Source organism: Anolis carolinensis, chromosome 1 (genome assembly GCF_035594765.1).
Source record: "Anolis carolinensis isolate JA03-04 chromosome 1, rAnoCar3.1.pri, whole genome shotgun sequence".
Taxonomy (NCBI): Eukaryota; Metazoa; Chordata; class Lepidosauria; order Squamata; family Dactyloidae; genus Anolis; species Anolis carolinensis.
The window spans coordinates 53,567,458-53,593,490 of NC_085841.1; the positions used below are offsets into that span (position 1 = coordinate 53,567,458).

Genomic DNA, 26,033 nt, shown 5'->3' on the forward strand with positions numbered 1-26,033 from the left:
TCTCTACTGTGTCTCACCACTAAGGCCAGAAATTGTGTTGAGGAAAAGAAGAGGGCTCTTAATGCTGTGGTACGTTGCAAACCTGATTTGCACCAAAATGAGTGCTTGCTTTATTTTGGTGCCAAGTCAAAACATGCCTACATATCAAATTCTTTGGGGCCTATTGTGCTTTCAGAATGGTTTTAACCTCTTTGGCAGTTTCTAAGAGGTCTAAGACATTAAACTGTTAATATCTTTTACGCTGTTGAAACTATTTTAATTGTGAAATTGTTCCAAACTACTTGAACTGCTTTGACTAGTACACCATGCTGAGATCTTATGGAACTGAGAAGAGTATAAATATTTTAATAGACATTTATTACTACTTTAATAAAGTATTACTGGAAAATTATATATTCCTATGTCCTATTCCCACCCGCACTCCCATTATAGGTTGCATTGTGCACTGTTTTGTGCTCAAAGCTTGAAAAACTTTCCTTATTCTGACTGCAACAAATCCCATGCATTCTTAAAAGGCTTGTTTTCTAAGATAATGTAAACGGATCTTGGAAAACATGGGGGCTTTGCCTCCCTGTTCTACACAGAGTTTGGAAAGCTTATTTTCCAACCAAAGAAAGATTTTCTCATTTTCTGATTTGTTTGACTTGATGTTTATAATATGAATTACATGCTCTGAGGAATTGTGGTTTATGCTTAATTTTATCATGCTTAATGACATCAGCAAGGTTAGTCCCCATGGCAGCAACAAGGAGTCTCCTGAGATCTCAGACTTTGACCCCGACTTGGCTATCTTGGATGGAATATTAATGAATGTAAATAATCCAAATGTATTCCGTTCATGGCTGGTGATACAATTAGCAATGAGTATGCACATATATTTGTCATTGGAAATAAAGTACAAATGGAGGATTTTTCCTTTCATTTTACGTTTCAAATTGTACACAGTTCAAAATATGCATCTGACAAGTGCACAAACTGAAATTAATGAGAAGATTGCCTAGAAATGTCTGTACATTATGAAATCTAGTTTTAAAAAACAGCATACTCTGTGGGGTGGTGGGGGTCTGTGATTGTCTTGAGAATCTGATGCACCAGGATTGAGGATTTCCAAAATGAAAACAAGCCACTGGTGCCATAAAATAGCACTGTATTGATTATGCAGAGATGACATATTGAAGGTCTCCACCATCTTGCTCCCTGGGGGAGCAGGGAGGGCATATAAAGAAAGGGTGAAACTCTATGGAGAGGGAGATGGGGGATGGTGCTGGGGGAAGAGAAGGGATCTATGTTAATTGCTGTAATAGCATGTTTTTATGCATATGTCTTTGTTTGATGTTTTAATGGATTTAATCTACAGTTGTATGTATTTTATTTAGATATGTTATATATTTTTATATATTTGTAAGGCATTGAATTTTGCCATTTATTATGTTGCAAACCGTTTTGAGTCCCCCCAGGGGTGAGAAAAGCAGTATAGAAATGCAGTTAATAATAATAATAATAATAATAATAATAATAATAATAATAATAATAATAATATGGATAAAGAGATAAGAAAGCAATACACAGAAAGCTTATGCCTTTTTTTGCGATAGGTAATAATACAATGCATTTCACAGAGATACAACAACTTTTTGTCAATTTCAAACCAATAGATGAATTCTATGTCCTGAACTGCTGAGAAACAGTCTGTGGAAGGAATATCCCACACAAAACAAAATAAAACAAGCACAACATTGAACAAGTACTTTCCCTTTCTCCTTTTTAAACAAATGCATTTCAGAATACATGGGAAACTGTGCAGATTATATAGCCAGCTGCATAAATAAACACAGAACCTAAATGCAAATGGCAGAAAATCTTTTTTAATTTCTTATGTTGTTTGCCAAGGGAAAATAATAGTATACTAGTCAGGGGGGTGGATTACTCATTTCATTCCCCTTGTATAGGATGAAAGGAAAATAATGACAATAATTAAAACAAAGCAAGGTGTATTTTTGTATGCTTTAAACTGGATTGGAAGGTGGGAGATGTGAAAACAGAGGGGTGCTAACTTCTCAGAGCAAACCATCCACAGTTGCCATTCTCCTTTACAAACACATACATCATGCAAATCATGGTTTTTGCAGACATTTCAAAAAGCAAGTTAGTTTTGACATCTCTGACAGTAAATCCTACTGAATTGGATGGGACATAGAAAGACAAACCAAGGGAGCAGGTTGATGGAATTAATAGTGCCACTCTATTCTGCTTTGGTGAGACCTTCTGCATTTCTCCAGTTCTGAGCACCACAATTCAAGAAAAATATCGACAAGCTGGAACGTTTCTAGAGTAATGTGGCCAAAATGGTTAAAGGTCTGGAAATAATGCCTTATGAAGAGTGGCTTAGAGAGCTAGGTATGTTTAGCTTGGAGAAGAAAGGTTAAGAGGTAACATACTAGACATATTTAAATATTTGAAACAATATCATATTTAAAATGGAGCCAGTTTGTTTTCTACTGAGCCAGAGACTAGAACATGGAAGAACAGATTCACACTGCAGGAAAACATTCCTAATGCTAATAGCTTTTCAACAGTGGAATACACTGCCCTGGATTGTGGTGGCATATCTTACTTTGGATGTTTTCAGAGGCTGGATGACCATTTGTCAGAAGTCCTTTGATAACATGGTGGCCTTCAGGATCTCTTCCAACTCTATACAGTAGAGTCTCACTTATCCAACATAAATGGGCTGACAGAATGTTGGATAAGTGAAAATGTTGGATAATAAAGAGGGATTAAAGAAAAGCCTATTAAACATTAAATTACATTATGGTTTAAAAAATTAAGCACAAAAACATCATGTTTTACAACAAATCAACAGAAAAAGCAGTTCAATACATGGTAACGTTATGTCGTAATTTCTGTATTTATGAATTTAGCACCAAAACATCACAATGTATTGAAAACATTGACTACAAAAACATTGGCTACTAACCAATTCACTACAAATAAAAATAGAATTGCATAAGATGAACTTACAGTAACAACAATGTCAAAAATTAAATCTGTAAAAAGTTCAGTCCTTGCCGCCTAGAGAAACAGCTGTGGGTCTGGGCAGGAGGCAGATTGTGTTGGATAATCCAGAATGTTTGATAAGTGAATGTTGGATAAGTGAGACTCTACTGTTATTCTGTAATGCTTGGAATCAACACAGCATGCATTTATCCACAAATCTCTTACCTCTGGGCCCTGGAAATAACTGTAAGTGTGAATATAAAGGTTGTTATCATGATCTTCAGCAATTTAATATTGTAAGCTTCCTCAACCTCCAACAAATACTAGATGATGGAGACTATATTTCAAAGGAGGAAACTGGGAAACCCACTTTTGAGCTTTCCTTGCCTAATAAAACTTGAAGGCACATGCAAACACAAACACACTTAATACAGACTTAGGACCTTTTGGGCCATGCCATTGAAGTGTCAATCGCCAGAGAAAGAGAAGGTGCCCTGGGTGGCTCATACTACCCTGGGCACCCTCCTTCCTCCCCTCATCAGATGATAGAAGGGGCGGCAATTTGTGCTGCCCCACTGTCCTTTTTTGCCATCACATGGCAAAAAGGAGAGGAAAGTGCAGGTAGCTCCATTGGATGCAACTACACTTTCTTTCCCATAATGGAGGAGAAAATTCCTTTTGGCTTCTCCTCCATTTTGGGAGGAATGTGGGCGGGGCCTGCCATGGCGCGCAACAGTCCCTGTTCTTGCCACAATTAAAAGCAGCAAATTGAGGCAAAAAAAGCCCCGAGTGAAGAGGTCCATACTCTTTCACTGCCTCTACTAAAACCAGCTGCAGCCACAGCACAGGTTACATTTCCATAACTCTTCTGGTTTGCAGTCCTACTTCATTATCTTTACTAAGTTTACCCTTGCAATTAGCATGTGAGATAAGTGTTCATTTTAAAGACTAAGAACTTTGGCACTTGACCAAGGTCTAACACTGACAAATTTGAATCCTGAACTGCCCTTTCTTACATCCAAGACCAGCTTGAGCTTCCCACCCATAATACCTGATTTGCTTTTCAAAAGATCGATAAGAAGGGCTAATTAGTCCTCAAGGTGCTAACATTAATAAAACATTTCCATTAGATAAATTTATGTTCACTTTGGTAACAAAGTCCCTGTTAAAATTAAAAGGCAGCAGAGAGCTCCTAAGCTGTAAAACTGTGATAACTGAAGGGCTGGAATGAGATGATTGTTTCTCTTTCATCTTAAATTTCATAAGGGACTGATTTGTTCCTTCAAAAAGGCTTCAATGTCTTTATATGAAGTTGGGTAGATAGGGAAAATAATTATATACACTTAATTCAAAAAACTTTTCAGAAAAGAAGAGCGCCCATATTTAAGCAGTGATTAATATCTTTTAAAATTTTATTGTACAATGAATTATTGAGTGATAACAATATTATCAGCTAACATTTGAGCTGCTTCTATTTTATTGTGTATTTAGAAAAAGAAATCAGGTTAATAACATAGCAATGGCTTGCGTTATTTTTTCCACTTGAGGCAATTGAGTAAACTGTGAAAACATATTTTTAAATTTAATTTCAAAGCTAAGCTGGAGACCCTTTGAATTTTTATTAAACTCAAGTCTTTTATGAAGATTTAATCTTGTACAAAATGTATAGCTGAATAAAATTGGACCTATACTATGCATTTCCATTGACATTTCCTGCAGTAAGATGTATCTGCCAACAATAAGTTGTTATGTAGCTGTATTATTTTATCATACTCTATTAGAAGGTTAACATGACTTTTCAAATGGAAGAGTCACAGAATATGTGCTCTGCTGAGTTTTCACTCTTACCTCATTGGATTGATTCCCATTTTTATATCATGTCTTTTATTTCCTATGTGCATACTGTACCATGCAGTAGTGTACAAAATCTTAGAGAAGAAAAAGTCTAGAGGAGTGAACATGCAAAGCAACTCAGTGGGACCATCAATGGCCATAGGATGCTGTATGGTTGTTGCAGAGGGGGAATGGAAAGCCAATACTAGTAGGAGAGGAGTAGAAATAGATCAGAGGATAAGTTTATCAATTGTTGATACTTATTGTGGCTATATATTACCTCCAGGCTCACAGACAATATATCTCTGTTTATCAGTTTTCAGGAAAACACAAGTTGAAGGGTATTACTTCATTTATATAGGGTCATAAAGAATATTCCAGATGTTCTTAGGCTCAGCAAGAAAGTGTATATATATTGGTACATTGAAATATCTCATGGAAAGTACAATTCAACCCCTATATCACTGGGAATTTGTTCCAAGACCCACCATAGATGCTTGAAAATTGCATCAAAGTACCTAGACAGGCCCACAAACATTTCTGGAGGTGGTGATATTTTGGAGCATGAATAAGTAAAATGTGGACATTGAAACCTTTGATAAGGGAAGCATACTGTAATGTCGACCATAATTATGAGGTTTTCCCCCCACCGTGTGAGAAAACAAAAATTCTCTTGGTTTTTTTGTCTCTGTGTTCTCACTGTTTTCTTACACAACATTCTTTTTCTACAAGGCCATAATTCTGCAACAAATACAGCATTTTATGCAGGGTATATTTGTAAAAGCCTTTGGAATAAAAAATCCTTATGTTATTTACAATTTTTTTGTTTTGGAAAATATAGAAAAGGGCTAGCAATCTTGCTCAGAAATATAATTTACTTTGAGAACAACATAAAGATTTATAAATCTACATTGCTATCCTATTCTGCCCTTCCCATAAATAAATGGTTGGCCAACATGAAATCAGAATGTGGACTGAAAAGGACTTTGGTCTAACCTACCATGTTATATTTTTATATATTCTTATGACATGGCTAGAATCTTAAACAGGGAATCCTCTGTATGTTAACTCTTCACTGATTGATTCTACTTGTTCTTGTTTTATTTGCTACATTTACATTTCTGCCAATGCAAGAGAAGAAGGCGACAATTTAAAACAAATCCTCAAAACAGATACAGCTTTAGTTTCCCTTTTCCTGAATCCTTAGGACCACAAGAATTCCATATTCTAGATACAGGGAGATTCTGGAATGCTTGCATAATGAGAAATGGGACTCGTTGGACACAATCCTCTCTCTCTCTGTCATAGACAGAACGCCACCAAATAAAGTTCAACACAGTTTATTAAAGTTACAGAACTAAAAATGCCCGTAAGAAACAAAGGACTAGGCAAACACTTGCCTTCAATGTGAAAAGATACAAAAAGACTTTGCTGGAACTAAAAAATGGTTCAAAAGATAAACCGGATTAAACAGGAGTTTAATCCGGGTTAAATCAAAAATGCTTACTTCAGCCTGGCAATTTAAACAAACAAAAGTTGATAAACAAAGATTCAATGTAACACAAATAACTGGCAGCAGATTCCTCTCTGCTACTCAAAAGCTACAATTGAGTAACTAAGAATGTTACTCCTCCGTGCAACGAGCGAAATCCGGGTCCAGCCACATCAATCAGGATAGCAACAGTCAGCAGGGTCCCAATCCGGTCCAAGGTCGAAAGCCAGGTACAGACGTCTTTAGTTCACAAGTTCCACCGATAGCCACAGAAGGGATAGTCCGAGGTCGTAGTCAGTCAGTCAGTCCAGCGTCAATCCAGAGTAGGCAATTAATGTCCGTCAAAAAGACGACGGAGGTCCAAGCTATCAAGATTAAACACAGGTTGCACAGGAAAAGCCCACACAGTTCCTCCCGCCGTCTATGCCCAGTGTCCTTGGTAACTTACGTATTCAGCAAACGAATCACACCCGTCTTCAGGAAGTTCCCCAACAAGAGCCCAAGCGTTCGTCCAGATTACCTTGCCCAACGCAATTAGCCATTGATTCTAGACCCCATTTTATGCCAGTTCACAACTCCTCATCGCTGTCAGCTGCTATCCTAAGTCCAGGTGCCTCATCATCATCATCCTCATCAGAGCTAAAACACCTTTGACTACGCCCCACAGCATCCCCAGCTGTGGATCCCGTTCCATCCCTCCAGCCCGTCCACGGGTCCGATCCTGCAACCCGCCAGTCGCCTCCCATGCTATCATTGCCAGCGGCACCCAAATCCTCCCTCACACGAGTCCATTCCATGTCATCCTCCTCTGAGCTAACCATCTCTTCCTCCATTCCCTCGGTAAAACCCTCAAAGGAGTCTTCGTCTGTTGGTTCTGCAAATAAGTCCCGGAGTCGTTTCCTTTCGCGCTCCTCAAGAGAGTCTGACTCTCGAGGAGTCTTACGACCTCGTCTCCTAGTATCGGAGCCAGAAGGCTCAACCATAACACTCTCTCTCTCTCTCTCTTTTTTTTAGCATAGAGAGGCATGGAGCTCATCACATGTTCACAGTTGAAAAGAGGCCGAAATGTCCTGAAAGGAGGGAACTTTGAACATTGGCCTGAAATAGTGTTCAGAGCACCTACCTCTTATCACACTTTACCCTTATTTTTACAACTGAAAAACAGGTGTGATAGGAACCACCAAAGTTCCCTTTCCTGTTTCATTGCCCAACCATCGGCAGTCTCTTGTATCCTTTGGGGTTCAATGCAGATCAATCGGATCCCATGGAAAGAAATGGTTTTAACCTGGATCACTGCAGAATTCATTTATCTTCTCTGCCTTGACAACGAGATCCTTTTCCAGCCAAATTTGAACTGCCCATGGTCCAAACCAAAACATTGTGCCATTTTTCTATTGCAACTTGTTATGGCCTATAGTCCTGCTGAACCCAATCTGGTTTCTCAGCTGGTCTAGTGGCAGTGCCTTCTGCCTTCTATAAGTTATACTTCAAAAGACTGAGAGATACAACATGTTTCTAATTTAATATAAACATGGGCAAATCCTAGCATTTTCCTTGACAATTCAGTTTTATTCTCCTTTTACAGTCACACATGAACATTTAAAAGAACTGAAGAACACAGTTCGTTTACTTCTTTGTTGTTTATTGCTTTGCAGTCTTCTCCCTTCCATGTCTGACACTAGAATACATTCTTCCTTTCAATGAATTCTTCTATCAAAGTGACACTTGATTGACAACTAAGCTCTTATCAAAGTTGTCAGCAGATGTCTTAATACAATTTGAGTTGTAAATCAATTTTGCATTATCTCATCTCAACAACACTCATGATCTTTATTCACATGCCTTCAGAACTAAGAATATGAAAGTACATTTTTAAAATAGTAAAAACTCTATATAATATCTGGGTAGAAAAGGATTTGGTAAGACCAACTGACAAATAAGTGAATAATAATAATAATAATAATAATAATAATAATAATAATAATTTAAAACGTATTTCTTGAAATACATATTTATATTAAAATACACAAAAGAAAAATTAACATACAGTAAGCACAAGACATGAGTTTAAAATTCATAGTTAAAAATTGACTGGGGTAGGACTGCTGGAAGAGATAGGTCTCGATTGTCTCCTAAATTCCAACAACTGATTTAGCTGTCATTTTGGCAGCTCACACATCAGCTGCCCCACAGTTTTGGGGCAACTGATGAAAAGGTTCCCTGGATGACAGTTGCCAGTCGGAATCTAGTTGTTTGCAACCGTACCTCGTGAAGTCTGACTTGGCCATGGTGGTCCACACCTTAGTTACCTCCAGAATGGACTATTGCAATGCACTCTACGTGGGGCTGCCCTTGAAGACAGCCTTGAAATTACAACTAGTCCAACTATCAGCAGCCAGATTGCTAACCGGAGCAACTTACAGGGAGCGGTCAACCCCCCTGTTTAAGGAACTCCATTGGCTGTCGTTCACCTTCCAGTCCCAATTCAAGGTGCAGGTAATCACCTACAAAGCCCTGCACAGTTCAGGACCCGTCTACCTTCGCAACCGCCTTTCCCCCATGAGCCTGCATGACCTCTTTGATCTTCTGGGGAGGCTCTCCTCTTGTTCCCTCCACTATCACTGGCCCGGCTTGTTGAAACAAGGGAGAGGGCCTTCTCAGGAAATATTGACACTTGTCCTAGCACTTTATTTAAGAGTCTTGAAATCATGCACTTTTGACCTGATTGCCCCAATTCTATATATTGAGGGTAATGTTCGTTTTTATTACCCTCCCTATTTTTCATCATGGTTGTTTTCTATTTTGTGTTTCTAATTTTGCTTATTATATCTGAATGTTATGTTGATATCGTTTTACTTATCTGTTGGTTTTTAACTGTTATATTTGTATTACTTTGGGCTTGGACCCATGTTAGCCACCCGAGTCCCTTTGGAGAGATGGTGGTGGGATAGAAAAAGAAATTATTATTATTATTATTATTATTATTATTATTATTATTATTATTATTATAGCAGCTCAAACCTAAAAGCATTTCAATTAAACTTAAAATACACAAGAATACACATATTAAAACAGCATTAAACAACATTAATATTAAAACAATCCAGGTTAAAACCATAAAAGCATATAAAATCAAATCACAATATCACAGCAGCCCTTGATGGTCTTAAAACACCTTTATCTTTAAAGTCTGCCTGAATAAAAAGGTTTTAGCCTGCTGCCAGAAGGACAGCAGGGAGAGGTTCATTCTGGCTTCCCTGGACAGGGAGTTCCACCTTATATTCCACCTTTCATCTCCCTCCGTAGTTCTCAACCTGTGGGTTCCCAGGTGTTTTGGCCTACAACTCCCAGAAATCCCAGCCAGTTTACCAGCTGTTAAGATTTCTGGGAGTTGAAGGCCAAAACATCTGGGGACCCACAAGTTGAAAACCACAATCCTAGAGCAAATTCCAAGGTGGCTTCTAGAGGTGGTCAATTTAAATAATTTACAATAATAATATATAAAAATAATAAAATCACAACATTTTAAGTTATTATACCAATAAACACATGTTTTTAAAAGACAAATAAAGTATCTCAATCAAAAGCCTTGCACCCCCGCACTTATACATTAAAAGCCTATTTAAACATAAAGCTCTCTGCCTGCCAGTGAAAGGAGAGCTGTTAGGAACCAGAATAGCCTTGTGTGGAAGGGCACAACCCAGAGAGCGAGAGTAGCCACTGAAATGGTGGTTGGTCCAAAAGAAATCCTTCCTCTGGCCGCTTCATATGAAAAAAAAAATCTTTCAGATACTCTGGACCTAAAACATAGAATGAAAATTGATAAGTTGAAGATTGGCTATTGAAACTTTTGGACATAATGGAAGTAAATAAGTTGACAACTTCGATTAGAGAAAAATAATTGCTGACTTTTTGAAGGACTGAGATGCATAGAGCACAATATACAAACTGTATTTTGTTAATTATTTGATAAATAATAATAATACTTTATTTATAATCCACCCTTCTCCCCAAAGGGACTCAGTGGATTACAACACATAAACAAACACCGGCAAACATTCAATGCCTTGCTAGAAACAAAAATACAGTGAAACACAAACACAGAGACAAAGGCAAAGCCTACTCCTTTCATTTTCAGTTTTTGGAGGCAGTGCTCATCCCTGGATATGGGGGAAGTACTCTTCTCCATTTTCCAGCTAGGGAGCATGTGTTGTAATAGACACCTCCTGGTCATGTGGCAAGCAGCATTTTTGTTGTCTTTTCCTGCCAAAGCTGTACCTATTTATCTACTCACATTTGCATGTTTTTGAACTGCTAGGTTGGCAGGAGCTAGGGCTAATAGCAGGAGCTCATCCCATCTCACAGATTGAAACTGCCCACCTTCCGGTCAGCAGTTCAGCAGCACAAAGATTTAACCCATTGCACCACCGTGACCCAGTTTGAGTAGTCACCATTCATAAATTGGAACTTACCTAAAGGAAAGGTTGTATTTAACTTTTGGAGTGTTAAAGCAGCCCTTCCTTTATATTCCTGACCTTGTTTCCCAACTGAGAACAGCATCAAGGCAATTATAAATTACAGCAGTTTTATTACTGCAGCAGAAAACCAACAGGTGCCTTCTGGAATTGGCAGGTACCACACAAAACAAAAATGATGGAAGGAATTTATACAGGTCACACATTACACACTACCATTCCTTTACCCCTCTCAATGCTCCTCCCAGTTTCACCTCCTTTCTACCCTCAACTCCACCCTCAGTTCTTGTCCCTAATCTCACTCCACCTTCTCAACTCATTGAGCATGCACAAGATTCTCAATGAAGTCATTGTTTTTCTCAGTTTGCAACTGCATTATCTTTTGGCTACTTCTGCAGGCTGAGGCCTGGGTCGCAATGTCCATTGCTGTGGAAACTTAGCTCTGCAAATGCCAGCATCTCTTATCCTTACCAACTTCCCCCTCCCATCTCTGTTGCATTACTGAACCAGCAATTCAAAATGGCAATTCATACAGATTCTGTTCTATAACAATTAATACAAATTATATTTCAGTCAGGTACATCTTCAGGAGTGTTGAACAGGAGAGCTGAAAGTTAATATATATTTTTATTCTATCTTCCTTTCTAATTCTAATTTTTTAAAAGGAAATGTTTGGCCCTCTAGGCTGAAACCCATATCATTCCTCACCATTGATTGGTTTAGCATGGCTGCAGAGTATTTTAGACCCACAGCATTTACTCAACCACATCTTCCCTCCTCTTAATTTTACAAAGTGACACATCCCAAGATAAAGAAACTGCTACCAGCTATGGGAGAAAAAAAAAACAATCTTTTTGTATTTTCCTTGTGCTTTAAAGAAAACCCAGGCGTGAAGCTCATTCAAAAGCTGTTATATTTAAAATGCACCTTTGGGGGGAAATGAACACAGTCTATTTTTCTTAACTAAATAAAGAGGGCTTGGGCTGATGGTTCAAGATAAGAAAAATCAGTTACCTCCCAAATGCAAAAGAAATAGAAAAAGAAGGCCTCTGTGACAGGGAAGATTATTCAAGTCCTTTGAACACTACCCATGCTCATAAAAGTAGCATCAAGGTCTTGAATAATGGCATCTGAATTCTTCCACAAAGACATCCTGCTTCAGTGTGAAAGTACAATTGCTTTCATGTGACAGCAAGATGAAGCTTCTCTATCTTTTAGGGTCATCTTCTGCCAATATTGCATTCTATCCTAAAAAAGAAAATAAATTCTCATTCAGCAGAGCTGACGCTTTAAAAAAGGAAAGGAATTCTTTCAAAGACACTGGGAAGCCTCCTTTATGTTTGAGAAAATGGGGGAATTTCTTAAGAACCTTGGCAAAGTCTTATACCAAGTAATGGTTTGCATATCCACATTTCAGCTTTTCCCCTCTCAGTATTCATATTCCAAGCCAGTCATTCACAGCACATAGTGATTATAGTTTTAGGGAAATGCTTGAGTTGTTGGCATAGATTAATGACATCCTTTTGCATCACTTGCCTATCTCCTTGCCCAAATTCATCACTGGGCTCAAAGCCCTTTTAAAATTCATTTATATTTGGATTCCTAGTAAGCATTTGGTGCCAGTGATATTCTAAAGTCTAGGCCAGGGGTCCCCAAACTAAGGCCCGGTGGCCGGATGCGGCCCTCCAAGGTAATTTACTTGGCCCTCGCCCTCATTTATAATATAATATTTTTATATCAGTTTTAATAATATAATATATTGTATATACATATAATATTGATAATATTATCATTTTATACAATACAATACTAACAATAATATCATATAATAATATTAATTATATGTTATATATTACATATAATATTACAGTATAGTGGTATAGTTCAATATAGTATAATGCTAATATTGTGCTATGCTAATAATATAATATATTGTATGTACATACAACTGCTCTGAGTTCCCTTCGGGGTGAGAAGGGTGGGATATAAATGTAGTAAATAAATGTAGTAAATGATTTTGGACTTAAATAAATAATTCTGGACTTAGGCTCACCCAAAGTCTGAAATGACTTGAAGACACACAACAACAACAACAATCCTAATTAACCTGACTATCTCATTGACCAGAAGCAGGCCCACACTTCCTACTGAAATCCTGATAGGTTTATGTTGGTTAAAATTATTTTCATTTTTAAATATTGTATTGTTCTTTCATTGTTATTGTTGTTTTGCACTACAAATAAAATAAGTGCAGTGTGCATAGGAATTTGTTTGGTTTTTTTCCCCAAATGATAATTCGGCCCCTCAACAGTCCGAAGGATTGTGGACTGGCCCTATAATTTAAAAGTTTGGGGACTCCTGGTCTAGGCAGTTTCTTTAATCCAAAGCTTTCCATGTGCTCACAAATATATTTACATAGATCTGGAGCATAGGTTTGCTCAATGTAATTGAAGTTAATCATTTGCTAACGGCTTAGGACTGTTTCATACTATACAATTATCGAGCTGTGATTCCATTTAACTGCCATCGTCCTGTCCTATGGAATCTTGGGATTTTCAATTTAGGAAAGAGTATTTAGAATGATCAGTAAGCGAGCTCTAGTACCTCACCAAACTACAAATCCCAGGATTAAAAAGGAAAGAGCCATGCCAGTTAAAGCAGAATATAATATTATAATAACGTAGCATGAAATCGCCCTTACATAAACGTGGACCTGTCAATAGTTCCCATGAACACAATGTATAGCTGGATCTGGTAAACAGATTCAGGACATCCTTCTCTGCCTCTATATTTGATGGGCTTCATAAGGTTGCCAGAATAAAAACAGGAGAGGGCTTATGTGAATTTAATGGCTGTGTAGAAGCAGGAGAGTTTAAGTAGGTCTTACTTGTTACCTGGTTGCATGACAAATAACATCTGCTGAAATTGCCTTTTCTATGCCACCATTAAAGGTACAAGAGCTCTTTTCAGTTAAACAACCTTAAATGGGAAAAATCTGGTTTTTGAAGCAGACATGTTCCTGAAAGTATGTCAAGCAGCCTCTTCCACACAAGTAAGAGAGCAGTCAAAGCAGTTATGACTGTCTATCGTTCAGGCTTCACTGATTTATTTTCAGGGAAATTTACTATTGAGCCAGTTTGTAGGTTGTAGCATTATTGATGGGTAATTCGACTTCAACTCCTGAATTGGGTTGGGTCTGGATTAAGTTTATCCCAAAGAATGGCTACTATTTTATTACAATTTTTTTACAAAAAATTAAAACAATTAGATTTTCTAAAGTTTGGTTTTCCATGGAGATATCCATATATATATATATATATATATATATGCATTTTCGTTAAAAAAAAAATGAAACTAATGTATACACACACACATGCACACACATGTGTCAGCTCACCACAGCCGCTCCTGAATGAACACACAAGACTCTCTGTGATATCACCAGAAACTTTTACTGTAGGAAACATGAACATCAGAAAAGCCAAGAATGGGAGGCTCCGGCCAACCCTCCTTTATATACCCTCCCCCTCATTTGAACAGTCTCTTCCCGCTCAGTAAAACCCCGCGCAAATTCCCCGCCAAGTCCATCAGCCGTTTCTCCTCCGAGTCCTGGGACGCAGGTGTCTTATCAATGTCAGTGACCCTGAAACTCAGAGCCACATCCAGGCTCTAGTAGCAGGGTTCTGACATGGCGTCCTCCTCCCCTTCGTCCTGGAAGGAAAAGATTAAACACAACTATTGTTCTCCGCTGTCCAGAGTTCCTTTATACTTTTTTAACAGGCTGCAATGGAATACCGGGTGTACCTTTCCTAGGTCCTTTGGTAGCCTTAGCTCATAGGTCACTTCGTTTATTCTTTTTGCTACCCTGAATGGCCCTATATAGCGAGGAGCCAATTTCTTGGATGGGAACCCCAATTTCAGGTTTTTTGTGCTCAGCCAAACCAGATCTCCTTCGCCCAATTTGTCCCCCTCTCGGCGCCTACGATCCGCAAAGAGCTTGTACTTCTTTTGTGTTTCCCGCAATGCCTCTACCACGGTTTGCCACCCTTGCTTGATTTTGGCCGGCCATTCCTCGTCGGTCTGGCCCTCCCCTTCCTTCCACTCGGGTAGCCTGGGGAAAGGTGCCACCTCCTGTCCGTATACTATTTCGAATGGGGCACGACCTGTGGCCGAATGTACGGCCCCGTTAAAAGCCATCTCAGTAAACGGAAGAAGGTCCGCCCAATCATCCTGTCTATAATTGGTGTACATCCTTAAGAATTGGCACAGTGTCTGTTGGGTACGTTCGACCCCCCCGTTGGTCGCGGGATGAAAGGCCGAGCTCAGGTTCCTTTCTGCTCCTAACAGCTGTAAGAATTTTCCCCAAAATTTTGCAGTAAATTGGACTCCCCGGTCACTAATTATCTTGTCGGGACACCCATGTAGGCGATATACGTGCTTCACATACAAATCAGCAAGTTTTTCAGCTGAAGGAAGTTTTGGCAGAGCCACAAAGTGTGCCTGTTTTGAGAATAAGTCCAATATTGTCCAAATGTATCTGTGGCCTCTGCTGGGGGGTAGTTCGCCTACAAAATCCATGGCTACGCATTCCCATGGCCTCATGGGCTCCACCACCTTCTGCAATAGCCCCTGGGGCTTCCCCGGTGGTGTTTTTCCCTCTGCGCATAATTCACACTGCGTGACGTACCCCCTGGCGTCTTTCCTCATTCCGGGCCACCAGCATTGTTTGGCCAACAGTTTAATAGTCCTGGTGGGGCCTAGATGACCCGCACCCTTGTTATCATGGTACTTCCTTAACATTTCTCGTCTTAAACATTCAGGAATATACAATTTCTTATTTACAAACACCAAATCCCCACACAATTCTCCCTTTTCTTTGTTTGTTTGTAACCATTTGTCCATTCCATACGCTCGCTTCAACTCTTCCTCCCATATTTCTCCTCCCCCCGTGGAAATGGCAGTACGTTTGTTTTCTTTGGCCGCTTGTGCTCGAGTTAGTACTGCCAGGCCCCATTGCTTATCAAGAAAAATACTCCCTTCAGATTCCTGAATTCCTCCCCCGTGCTGAGGCATCCGAGAGAGAGCGTCAGCGAGTATATTATGTTTCCCCTGGAAGAATCTGAGTCTGAAATCAAAACGGCTGAAATATTGGGCCCATCTAATTTGCTTCGCTGATAGTTTACGAGGGGATCTTAGATACTGTAAATTTCTATGGTCAGTCCACACCTCAAACGGTGTTCCACTTCCTTCCAGGAAGTGTCTCCAGCACTCTAGTGCTTTTAGAATCGCTAAGGCTTCTCTCTCCCAAATCGGCCAGTTTTTTTCTGTATCACTAAACTTTTTTGACAGATAGCCACATGGCTTCAGGTTCCCCCCCTCGTCTTTCTGTAGCAGAACTGCCCCATATGCCCGGTCTGACGCATCGCAATGTAATACAAAGGCTTTAGACATATCAGGGTGCTGTAGGACAGGCTCCTCCGTAAAACGCTTTTTAAGGGCTTCGAAAGCTTCCTGGCATTCTATTGTCCAGGTCAGTTTGGCCCCTGGGGCCTTCACTTTGGCTGTTTCTCCCCTACCTTTAGTCTTTAACAAATCCGTTAATGGCAAAGTGAGGCGCGCAAAGTCCTTGATAAATGTTCTATAGAAGTTTGCGAACCCTAGGAAGGATTGCAGCTGCTTCCGTGTTTTGGGGGCTTCCCACCCCCTCACGTCTTCTACCTTCGCAGGGTCCATCGCCACTCCCTGGGAGGAAATCCTATACCCCAGAAAGTCTATCTGGTCTTTATTGAACTCGCACTTGGCAAGCTTCGCATACAGTTTTGCTTCTCTCAACTTTTGCAGGACTTCCCTGACTAGTTCTACGTGTTGCTCCTTAGTCCGAGATACTAACAATATGTCATCTAAAAAAACAAAGACTCCCTTGTACAACAATGGATGCAACACTTCGTTGATTAATTGCATGAACGCGGCGCCTCCGCCGCACAAACCGAAAGGGAGCACACGATAATTGAATAATCCGAATGCACAGGAGAAGGCCGTCTTCCACCTGTCCTCTGGTTTAATCTGCAATTTATGGTATGCTTCAATTAAGTCCAATTTAGTGAATATCTGTCCCTCCGATAACTGGGCGATCAAGTCCTTCACTAAAGGTAGGGGGTATTTATTTCCAGAACTGATTGCATTCAGGCCCCTGTAGTCAATGCAGAGCCTCAGCGTTTGGTCCTTTTTGCGCCTGAACAACACAGGCGCCCCTAGAGGGGAATTTGAAGGCTCTATGAAACCCCTCGCTAGGTTTTTATCAATGTATTTTCTCAGTTCCTCCTTTTCCCTAGCCGACATTGGGTATATTTTTGCCTTAGGAAGCTCTGCTCCTGGGACTAGCTCTATCTTCACTTCAACTCTCCGCTTCGGTGGGAAACTGTCTGCTTCCTTCTCATCAAATACGTCCACAAAATCCCGATACTCTGGGGGTAATTTATCTGCCAGTTCTGCTATCCTGATAGAGTCTTCCTCCCCCCTTTTCCCCGGCTCTCTCTCCACTTCCTGGCTCCCTTCTTCCAACTTCATCCTGAAGATCATGCTCTTATCCTCCCAGTTGATTTGCGGGTTGGCCTGCCCCAGCCATGGCATGCCTAGTATAACATTATAGCTGGCTATTTGTGATATCACAAATGACACCTTTCCTTCCCAACTCCCTATCTTACACTTTACATCTTCGGCACTGTACTTAGCTAATGATCCCGATGCTGTGGATCCGTCCAACTGCGAAAAAGCTATTGGGGATTCTAGGTTCGTTCTTTCGCATCCCAATCCCTCGGCTAATTCAGGGGAGATGATGTTCCTGGAACATCCACAATCCACAAATGCTTTGCAGGTTGCTTGTTTGCTGCCACTTTCCAGCTGAATGGGGACCACTATCATGGCTTTGTCCTGACTTACCAACCCCCCCGAGTGGTGCCTCATCGGTGGTTCTTCCTCGGCGCGTTTCCCTGCCACGGCTCTTGGTTTGGGCGGGCCTCCGCCTTCCCCTTTTCTCTGCCAGCACTCGGCAGCCCTGTGGCCCAAACGGCCGCACACGAAGCAGCCCCTCCTGCTGGTGCTCACGTACCCTGGCGGCTCCGTTCTCCTCCCGGCTGGGGTTGATCCCTCCTTCCGGCTCCCCTCTTTCATCTGCGGCCGCTGCTGTAGCCCTCCTCGGTGCCTCCTCGCCTGGGCCAGCGATGTCTCGACGCGCCCCGCCAGCTGAATCCATCCGCGCAGTGTGTCAGGCTCATCACGATGCACCGCCCAGGAGAGGATCTCCCGCCTGAGCCCCTCTTTGAAGAGTTCTATCTTTGTCACTGCAGACCATTCCGGCACCTTTTCAGCGAGGCATTGGAACTCCTCCGCATACTCAGATACCGACCTCTGCCCCTGGGAGACGGTCTTCAACTCCTCCCTCGCCCGGATTTGCTCCAGTGGATCTCGGAAACGGGTCTCCAGGGCCCCCATAAAGCGTCGGAGTGACCCCAGACATGGGTCGCGCCGCGCGTGTAGTTGAACGTACCAGCTGGCCGCTCCCCTCTTCAACACTGCACCAATGGCCCGTACCCGGCTGGATTCCGTTCTGAAAGTGTGGGCATTGTCCTCCATATAGCCCCTCACCGTGGTCAGGAAAAAATCCAGTTCAGAGGACTCTCCCCCAAACTCGATCCTTAGTTCCTCTCGTCTCGGTAGGGGTCCCTGTGGTGGCAATCCCCAATCCTCCGCCCGTCGCAAGCCCCCTTGCGGGCCAGTGGGCCCCGCTGCTGCTTCCCTTTGTCCTGTGCCACGCCCGGCATTCGCCAGGGGCACCAGGGTCTCAGTTGGGAGCGTAGCCGGGATTCTCGGAGGCTTTTCCCCTTCGTCGTCACTCTCCTCCACCCGCGTCAGGCTCGTTTGGATCTTGGGCCGGGCACCGGGCTCCTTTCGCATTTCCCTTCCCTTCGGTGCTGGGAGGTCTGCAAAGCCCTGGCGGCTTCCCATGCTCACGTCCCACATTGAGCTAGCCCGGAGTTCCCTTCCTCGCTCCGGCTCCGCCAAAACCGCCAGGCGCTCCATCGCCCTCGACATCACTGCCAGGGTGGTCTCCATCGCCGACATCCTCTCCTCCAGAAACACCATCTTTTGCGGGCCTGGGGAAGGTGAACCTTCCTCTCCTCCGGTGCTATCTCCCCGCACCACTCCGCGCCTCTGGGTTACCCCATTTGGCTGGGCATAAGCGGTGGATGACGCCAGGGCCGCCAGCTGGTGGAACTCAGCGTCCGTCTCGGGAGTGGCCCTTTCCGACCTTCCTCCTCCGGCGCCCAAGAGCTCTTCATCCTCCACTTGCATGTTACACCTCACCGCTACAGCGGGATGGTGTCCGTATTCTTGGCTTAGTGTCAGCTCACCACAGCCGCTCCTGAATGAACACACAAGACTCTCTGTGATATCACCAGAAACTTTTACTGTAGGAAACATGAACATCAGAAAAGCCAAGAATGGGAGGCTCCGGCCAACCCTCCTTTATATACCCTCCCCCTCATTTGAACAGTCTCTTCCCGCTCAGTAAAACCCCGCGCAAATTCCCCGCCAAGTCCATCAGCCGTTTCTCCTCCGAGTCCTGGGACGCAGGTGTCTTATCAATGTCAGTGACCCTGAAACTCAGAGCCACATCCAGGCTCTAGTAGCAGGGTTCTGACACACATGTATACATATACACACACATACACATGGGCCAATACAATATTACCTAACATCTATACAATATTTGTATTTTACAAATCCCTCCTCCCACTCTGGTGACTTCTCGTCCTTTGGGTTGGAGACATTCATATATAGCTCCATTCTTCCTTCCTATTATGTTGTTTTTCATTCCTCCTTCTGGCTTAATAGTTATTATTTCTAGATTCTAACAGATTAAATTATGAAGCCTTCTTAAAAAAACTTTCTCTCTCTTAAAAAAACTTTGACAATCCAGTCTTCTATTGTTGGAAGATCTGCCTTCTTCCAAATATGTGCATATAGTGTCTGTGGTGCTATTATCATGTAATCTCCCTGGGGAGGGAATTCCAGAGTCGGGGAGCCACGGCCGAGAAGGCCCTCTATCTCGTCCCCACCAAATACAGTTGTGAGGAGGGTGGAAGTGAGAGAAGGGCCTCCCTGGAAGATCTCAGCAATCGGGTGGGTTCATAGGGGACAACGCGGTCACGAAGATAGGCAGGTCCCGAACCAGGCCATCCAGTTCACCCACTTCTGACAGGCACAGAGGCACAATCCAAGGCCACCAGCGGAATCCTGTGTCTTCCTTGCTGTCACAATAGGGGCAGACTCAAGCGCGGGTTGATTGAGTGAGAAGGAAGGAGGAAGCTACCATGGCAGTGGGACACCACAATCTCCGCTTTGGGCACCTGGGGAGGCTTCCTTGCCAAGGAGGCCACTCAGGTTGTGGGCCAGCTGCCATGAGCAGAGGAAGCCACCGCCACCTCTGCAACAAGAGCCATAGCAGGCAGCACAAGGGCCGGAGATTGCCAGGGCTGAGGTAAGCGGCATGCTCTCTCTTTTTCCAACTTGGTTCCATTCTGCAGTAAAAAATTAGCCTCTAAAGTTCCCCCATTGCCACCAATGGAACAAAACTAATGAAATGAAACAAAAGTTTCAAAATTTGGACTCAAAACAAAATGGACCCCTTAAAATTGTTTAGAAACACGAGACTAAACAAGGGGCATACGAATTTCATATTTCAAAATGAAATGGATTTTTGGCTTTTCACACACTTTCTATTATTTATTTCATTTTTATCCTTCTATCCAACCCCATGAGGGAAGGAAGGAGCTCAAACTGATAGAGACAGGTTGAGGGATTGGTTCAGGATCACTACGTGAAGTTCATGTTTCAGTGGAGATTTGAACCTTGCCCTAGTCCAGCACACTAACTAATACACCATTTTTTCTTTATATGGAAAGGATTTATTTTCTACAAGTCTGAACTACCTACCTGTCCATTCATGCATTCATTCATCCACAGGCATGTCCATATCTTCTTGTGACAAGTGCACGTTGATGGGACAAAAATAGATATATTTTGGTATATATTCGGGCTGATTTTTGATGGACATTTTGAAAGAATGGCACAAGGAGTAAAGTACATGGTGTTCTACATATTTATGGAAGCACTGTAGGAGCCAAACTGTCTCTCAGAGAAGTCTCAAACTTGTCAAAAGCTGCCAGGTCAACAACTCTACAGAAAAAGGAAAAGAAAAGAAAAATAAAATAAAATAAATGTGCCTGTTAGAAAATGTCCACTTGCTGTGTCTTTTCTCCTTCAGAGTATTTGTATTCTAAACAAAACAAGTAATTCGCTGTGTGGAAGCAAAAGGAAAAAAGAAGAGGCATTGTGCAATTGCTTTTCTGCAGATATATTCTGTCACTCAAAGACAAGGTTACAAGTTAATAGTGGTATTACTTCATGTAAAAAGTGACTGCTATGAGCTATCCGAGTGCACAAATGACCTCTCAGTATCTTCCATCCAATCGTGAACTGAGAAATAGAGAGACGAGCAGAGGAATTTTTGTGAATGTCTGCAGATGGGGAAAAGTACAACAATTTCTTGATGGTTATGGTTGGCTTGAGCAAACACAGGACAGTAGTGTTTGTTTCTTTTAACCCAAAGTGTGCTGGTCTTGCTGTTATTTTTGCTGCTGTGAAAATAACAGCCTCATTGCTATTTTTCATCTTCCCCACTTACCCAAATTTATTACTAAAGGCCAGTAACCAAACACACACACACACACACACACAATAATAGTGAAGAATATTTGAAGATAATTTTTCAGGGTAGTCTTTCTTTACAAGCAAAGAAAAAAACTCAGAAACTTTGCCAGAAAAAGGTATTCTAAACATTTTCAAGTTTAGTTCTACTATACACACAATAGTCAAGTATGCTATGCTAGAACCATATAGTGGGTAGGAGAGTTACTTGTACATTGTGATAATTGTGTCAGTTATTTATGCATAAGTGGAAGAAGAAATTCATTTCTTAAGAAGTTGTTCTATTCAAAGTCTTTTTTTAAAAGAGAGATTTGATAGCCAAAGTAATATGGTATGAACATGTAGCCACATAGACTTTAAAATCCATTTTCAACAGCTTTTTCAGGGGGGAAATGATGTGTGATCTTTAAGAAATTCTACATACAGGATGAGATCCTATATCAGGCCTGCAAGATGTACATCTACATTTATGTTGTTTCAAAGTACTTCTTCTACAGCATGTTTCTGTTAAATATCAATATTGTATAGCCATCTCTTTAGCAGTATGCCTACTTATTCCCTTATTGTGTAATGGAGAATGCACAGTGACTATACCATGTGTTGGGGCCCTCTCAGTAACAAGGGATGAGGTTTATCAAATTAACACAAGATGTATCAAGACTATATTTACTTCAACGGAAAACTAAAGCCTTGAATCTTTCATAGACCTGGCTAGGAAAACACAGCAGGAATAACACAAATCAAGGTCAAGGGTCCAATTAATGCAGAGAGTACTACAAAGCCAGATTAAGGGCAATAACCCAGGGTTGCAATCCAAAAGTCAGATGCCAAGAGTTCACTTATCAGAGTTCCCAAAACAAGCCCAAGGGTACAAACTAAAATTCAAGTCCATAAATCAAGCCAGAAAGTCAGTCCAGAGTTCAGATTCAAGGTTTCAGGATACAACAAGACCCAAGACAGAATTACAGGAGCAGCAGAGTCCAAAACAGGATTACAGGAACTAGGTCAGGGTCCAGAATTCTAACCCAGGAGTTACAGAGCCAAGGTCCAGGACAAGAGTACCAAAGTACATTATCTACTATGCAAGAGCAATCTCTTCAAGCCTCACTTTTATCCAGAGATTCTCAGCCGCTGCTCATTTCAGCAAGTCTTCACAGATAATTTGGAAACCTGTGAAGCTGTTATCAGGAAACTCAGATTAACCCCTTCAAACCCTTAGCAGTAGTCAAGCCAGACCAGACAAACTGCTGGCCATGACAGACTATTTCTGTAATTGCAGTAACTGACAAATCTTTAAATACCATCCAAGAATGCGTAGCTGTATATCTGAAAACCTGTTAGAATCCCTAGACAAACCAGATCACTGAATCTATTGTTAAATGGCAAGTCAATTCATAAATCAATACAAAACAATTGCTCTGCTTTAGACAGGGCTAGCAATAGGATCTAGACCTTATGACAAGGATACACTTGAGGAATGCTACTAACACAGCCATCAGCCATTCTACATACATAGTCATCGTCCATAATTGCCTTGTGTGTCACTCACTGCAGAACTTCGGCAGCAATTTAGATCACTCAGAAAGCACACTTTTGATTTAGTTTTATTGCCCAGGTTTCTACATAGAATCATAGAATAATCGAGTTGGAAGAGATCTCATGGGCCATCCAACCCCCTGCCAAGAAGCAAGAAATCTCATTCAAAGCACTCCCGACACATGGCCATCCAGCCTTTGCTTAAAGGCCTCCAAAGAAGGAGCCTCCACCACAGACAAGAAAAAAGTTGCTAATGGCTTTCACATGCAAAAGTCCTTATTTTCTACTCACTACCCTGCTTCTCTCTTGGCCATTCCAATCACCCCCTCCCCCAGTCTCTTGTCACAAGTTTCCCATGAGAAAAAGTTTTAGTCCTTCCAGATGCCAGCATTGTCTTTCACCAGCGCCTCCTACTGACCTTGAGATTTATGGTGAACTCCTTAACAGCAAAAATCAGCTCCTGACATTGTGTATGAAACCAGACTATTTTCACCATTACATGGCTTGCAGTCTTTTTCAAAAGGAAAATAGCCACTTAAAGTGCAGCTAAAATCTGATGTGATGTAGCAGTGTTTGAATCTCTACTCAGCCATGGAAATCCATTGGGTGCCTTGGATAAGTCAGGCTCTCTCTGCCTTTAGACGGAAGCCATTTGGTAGGTTGTCAAAACTTAGAGTCAACTTTAAGACACACAATATCAACAACAAAGTCAAATAAGAAATTTATTTATTTAAGGTATTTATACTCTGCTCTTTAGCCACAAAAGCTCTCAGACATCTTACAAATCATTAATTTGCCCTCAGGTTTACAATATAAATAAGCTGCAACAGAGGAGGAAAAGGGAATGGCAGTAAGAAAAGGGTTTAAGAAAGGGGATCCATTAGACACTACTGCTTCATATAACTCCTAATTGAGTTCTTTGTCATCTATCCCCGCCCATCATACCACCACAGCACCAGATATTCTGCTCTGCAGTAGGTAGGGATGTTCTATGTTATGGCATTGAATGTTTGCCTTTATGTGTGCAATGTGATCCGCCCTGAGTCACCTTTGGGGTGAGAAGGGCGGAATATAAATGCTGTAAATAAATAAATAACTATAAATAAATAACACATTTCTCACATGTCTTTACAAAGAGAATTCTGGACCGATGAGAATCTTCATAGGTTGTGAGCTATTCTGTACAAAACTCACATATGGCATTTTCCCCCAGAAAACAGATTTTTCTGTTCAGGAATTTTTTTTCTAGAGAAAATAGTATTTGTGATCAGAACTATTGTTTTCTATGCAGAATTTTTTTAAAAAAATCCACTTGCAATTTTTGTGCAAATAGAGAATAGAATTCTAAAGCTGTGCTGTTTTTTTTAAAAAAAAATCCTGACAGTGAGAAAAACTTTTCTAAGACCCCTTCCACACAGTTGAATAAAATCCCACATTATCTGCTTTGAGATGAAATATATGGCAGTGTGGACTTAAATAACCCAGTTCAAAGCAGATATTCTGAGATTTTCAGTCTTGATATTCTGGGTTATATGGCTGTGTGGAAGGGTCCTAAAGCTACTTGTTGCTTTCTTCCAGAATGAAATTAATAAATAAAAATGTCGTAGGTTCACAATAATCAGATAATTTGGATCTGTCTTTTGCACTTTCCCTACTACAGCATTTTTAAGCAGCTTCCATATCCCAAATGGTTTTGACTCTTGACTAAACATTGTAAATGTTATGTCAGAGAAACCAGTAAGATCTCCTAGAAATTCTCCCATGTACCACCACAAATGAGAAAGAATGAAACAAGTGGAGTAAAAAAAGAATTAAAATTCTGAACACTTCTTTGTTTCAGTTAAATGATATGAGATTCACAGACTCTAGCTTTATTAATCATAGTACCTGTGCTAGAATTTTTATTCCAAAGTAAATCCCACATTTCCCATGATATGCCCTTGAATAAGCTGGTACCTCTGAATCAAATTGACCCCATTGGGTTATTTGGAGACTAGCTGTGGTGAAAAAGACAAATTTAAAAGTAAGTAATAAATAGGAACCAAACCATACATCATTTACCAAAGATCTAGAAAATGAGTAGCCCAACAGAAAATATGATGGAAGGACATTAGGAAGTCAACAATAGCAGGTTTCCATGCTGCCTTAGAGCCTTGTAGTGGACTGTTTTTATAACTGCTTAATGAGTATTTAATTCTTGTGCAATGTATTTGGGAACAGGCCTACCATATCTGTGAGGTCTCCATGAACATTACTGTGAAAATGAAGATCTCATCTTCCTTACAGAAGAGAGTATACAAGTCATGTTAGGGAAGCTACATTTTTCCACCTCCTTCACAAACACTGATACTTTACAAAGTAGTGTCAATAGAAATGCAATCTGCTAGTACTGATGGAAGGAAAGAGACTTTCTCAGGAAAAGACTAAAGCAGCCTCCTCTCTCTCTCTCTCTTTTGCAGTACATTGAAAAAAGAACCAACACAAGTCAATTCAACAGAAAATGTTGACTTGAGATACACTACTTTAAATGGATTCCATGACTGAATGCAAAGTCTATATTGCTGATGCTTCACATAAAAGGGTTTATTAGCTTAAACTATTGTTAGGATCCAACATCTCCTCTACCTTCTTGTCAACACTGAGATTAAACACATTAGCATACACTATCTCTGGAAGGCAGACGCTTTCTACTGCAACACATGTAGAGCCAGTCAAATTGGTTATTCAAAATAATTCAAGTATCTTGTACAAAACAAGCATAATACTTTGAGCCAACATAATCTATATTTCATATTTCCAGCTAGTTTCTTCAACAACGTAAGGCACAAAGACTTGTTTCTAATGCTTTAATTTCCCCCCTTTATTTTCCCATAAAAATATCTAAGCCGCCTATCATTCTCAAAAACAGTCCCCAAGGCGGTGTTCAAAGA

At 40.9% G+C, this 26,033-nt stretch overlaps 1 protein-coding gene across 1 annotated transcript; it reads right to left on the reverse strand.

Annotated features, from left to right (window-relative positions):
• Positions 1-14,180: 14,180 nt before the first annotated feature.
• Positions 14,181-19,523, reverse strand: LOC134297322 (uncharacterized). Its single transcript, XM_062974509.1, has 2 exons — positions 17,737-19,523; positions 14,181-14,508 (listed from the first exon to the last, which is right to left on the reverse strand). The coding sequence occupies exons 1-2, from the start codon at positions 19,282-19,284 to the stop codon at positions 14,467-14,469; spliced, it is 1,590 nt and encodes a 529-aa protein (XP_062830579.1). The 5' UTR covers positions 19,285-19,523; the 3' UTR covers positions 14,181-14,466.
• Positions 19,524-26,033: the final 6,510 nt, after the last annotated feature.

What these genes read in the sequence shown, in the direction of transcription:
- LOC134297322 (XM_062974509.1), bottom strand. Translation starts at nt 19,284, where the DNA reads ATGTTCATGTTTCCTACAGTAAAAGTTTCTGGTGATATCACAGAGAGT. An exon ending in GGCACCACTCGGGGGGGTTG is followed by an intron (nt 14,509 to 17,736) that starts GTAAGTCAGGAC and finishes TTTTCCTTCCAG; the next exon opens with GACGAAGGGGAGGAGGACGC.